We start from the raw sequence: 813 nt of genomic DNA on the forward strand, positions 1-813 counted from the left end.
TCTTCGTGATAGACAGCACGGAATTCATTCAAACCTATTTCCACCACATTAATGTATCTTTTGTATTAACTTGTAAATAGAAAATCTCTGCAACTATTGTGTTTATTATGAAAATCTCATTATTATCGGGTGTGTTTTTGAGCTAAACATTGTCTCCTGATTGTTTAGTTTTCTTGTACTTTTTAGCTCTCTCCTTCTCTGCCTCGGTATTAGCAGCATAATAGTCTCGATATCGTTTCCTTTCAGCTTGTTTGTTTTTGGCATAGTAATCTCGGTACCATTTCCTTAGTTGTTCTTGTTCGTCAACTGAATACGAATCCCAATTCTTAATACATTGAATGTACGCTTGGTGAGTTTTAATGAAACTAATGAATGTCATTTATACAGTTGGTTTAGAAAATAAGCTCCGCTTAATGTTCTCCGTTTTTATGAGCTGGACCTCTAATTCTACCCAATTCTTCCAATTCTCTTTTATTTCGACGTTCCATATTTGTCATTCGTGGTTCTCTCTGTCTAGATTCTGTATGAAACCGTTGGGTAGATTCAATACGTTGTAGTTCATAGTATTTGTATGCCTTTGGAAGAATATTACCATCATCATCTGCAATAAAGTACGAATAGCCATTGCCACTGATGACCTTATATATACTGACTATACTTTGGCTCATATCCTTTGCGAAATGCTTGCCTAGTTTTTAGCAATCTAACTTTGTCACCAACACCTATAGCATTCTTCTCTATTTTTACATTCATTGTTCCAATAGATGGATTGCCTAGGTACAACTGCTGAGGAATACCATTTATACCTCGGTG

The 813-nt window shown here is 35.4% G+C and overlaps 1 protein-coding gene across 1 annotated transcript; it reads right to left on the reverse strand.

Moving 5' to 3' along the window:
- Positions 1 to 142: 142 nt before the first annotated feature.
- Positions 143 to 668, reverse strand: BATDEDRAFT_28699 (uncharacterized protein; the record flags this gene model as incomplete). Its single annotated transcript, XM_006683073.1, has 2 exons — positions 143 to 306; positions 452 to 668. 2 exons carry the CDS (start codon positions 666 to 668, stop codon positions 143 to 145), a joined length of 381 nt encoding a protein of 126 aa, XP_006683136.1.
- Positions 669 to 813: the final 145 nt, after the last annotated feature.

Source organism: Batrachochytrium dendrobatidis (assembly GCF_000203795.2).
Source record: "Batrachochytrium dendrobatidis JAM81 unplaced genomic scaffold BATDEscaffold_22, whole genome shotgun sequence".
Lineage (NCBI taxonomy): Eukaryota > Fungi > Chytridiomycota > Chytridiomycetes > Rhizophydiales > Batrachochytrium > Batrachochytrium dendrobatidis.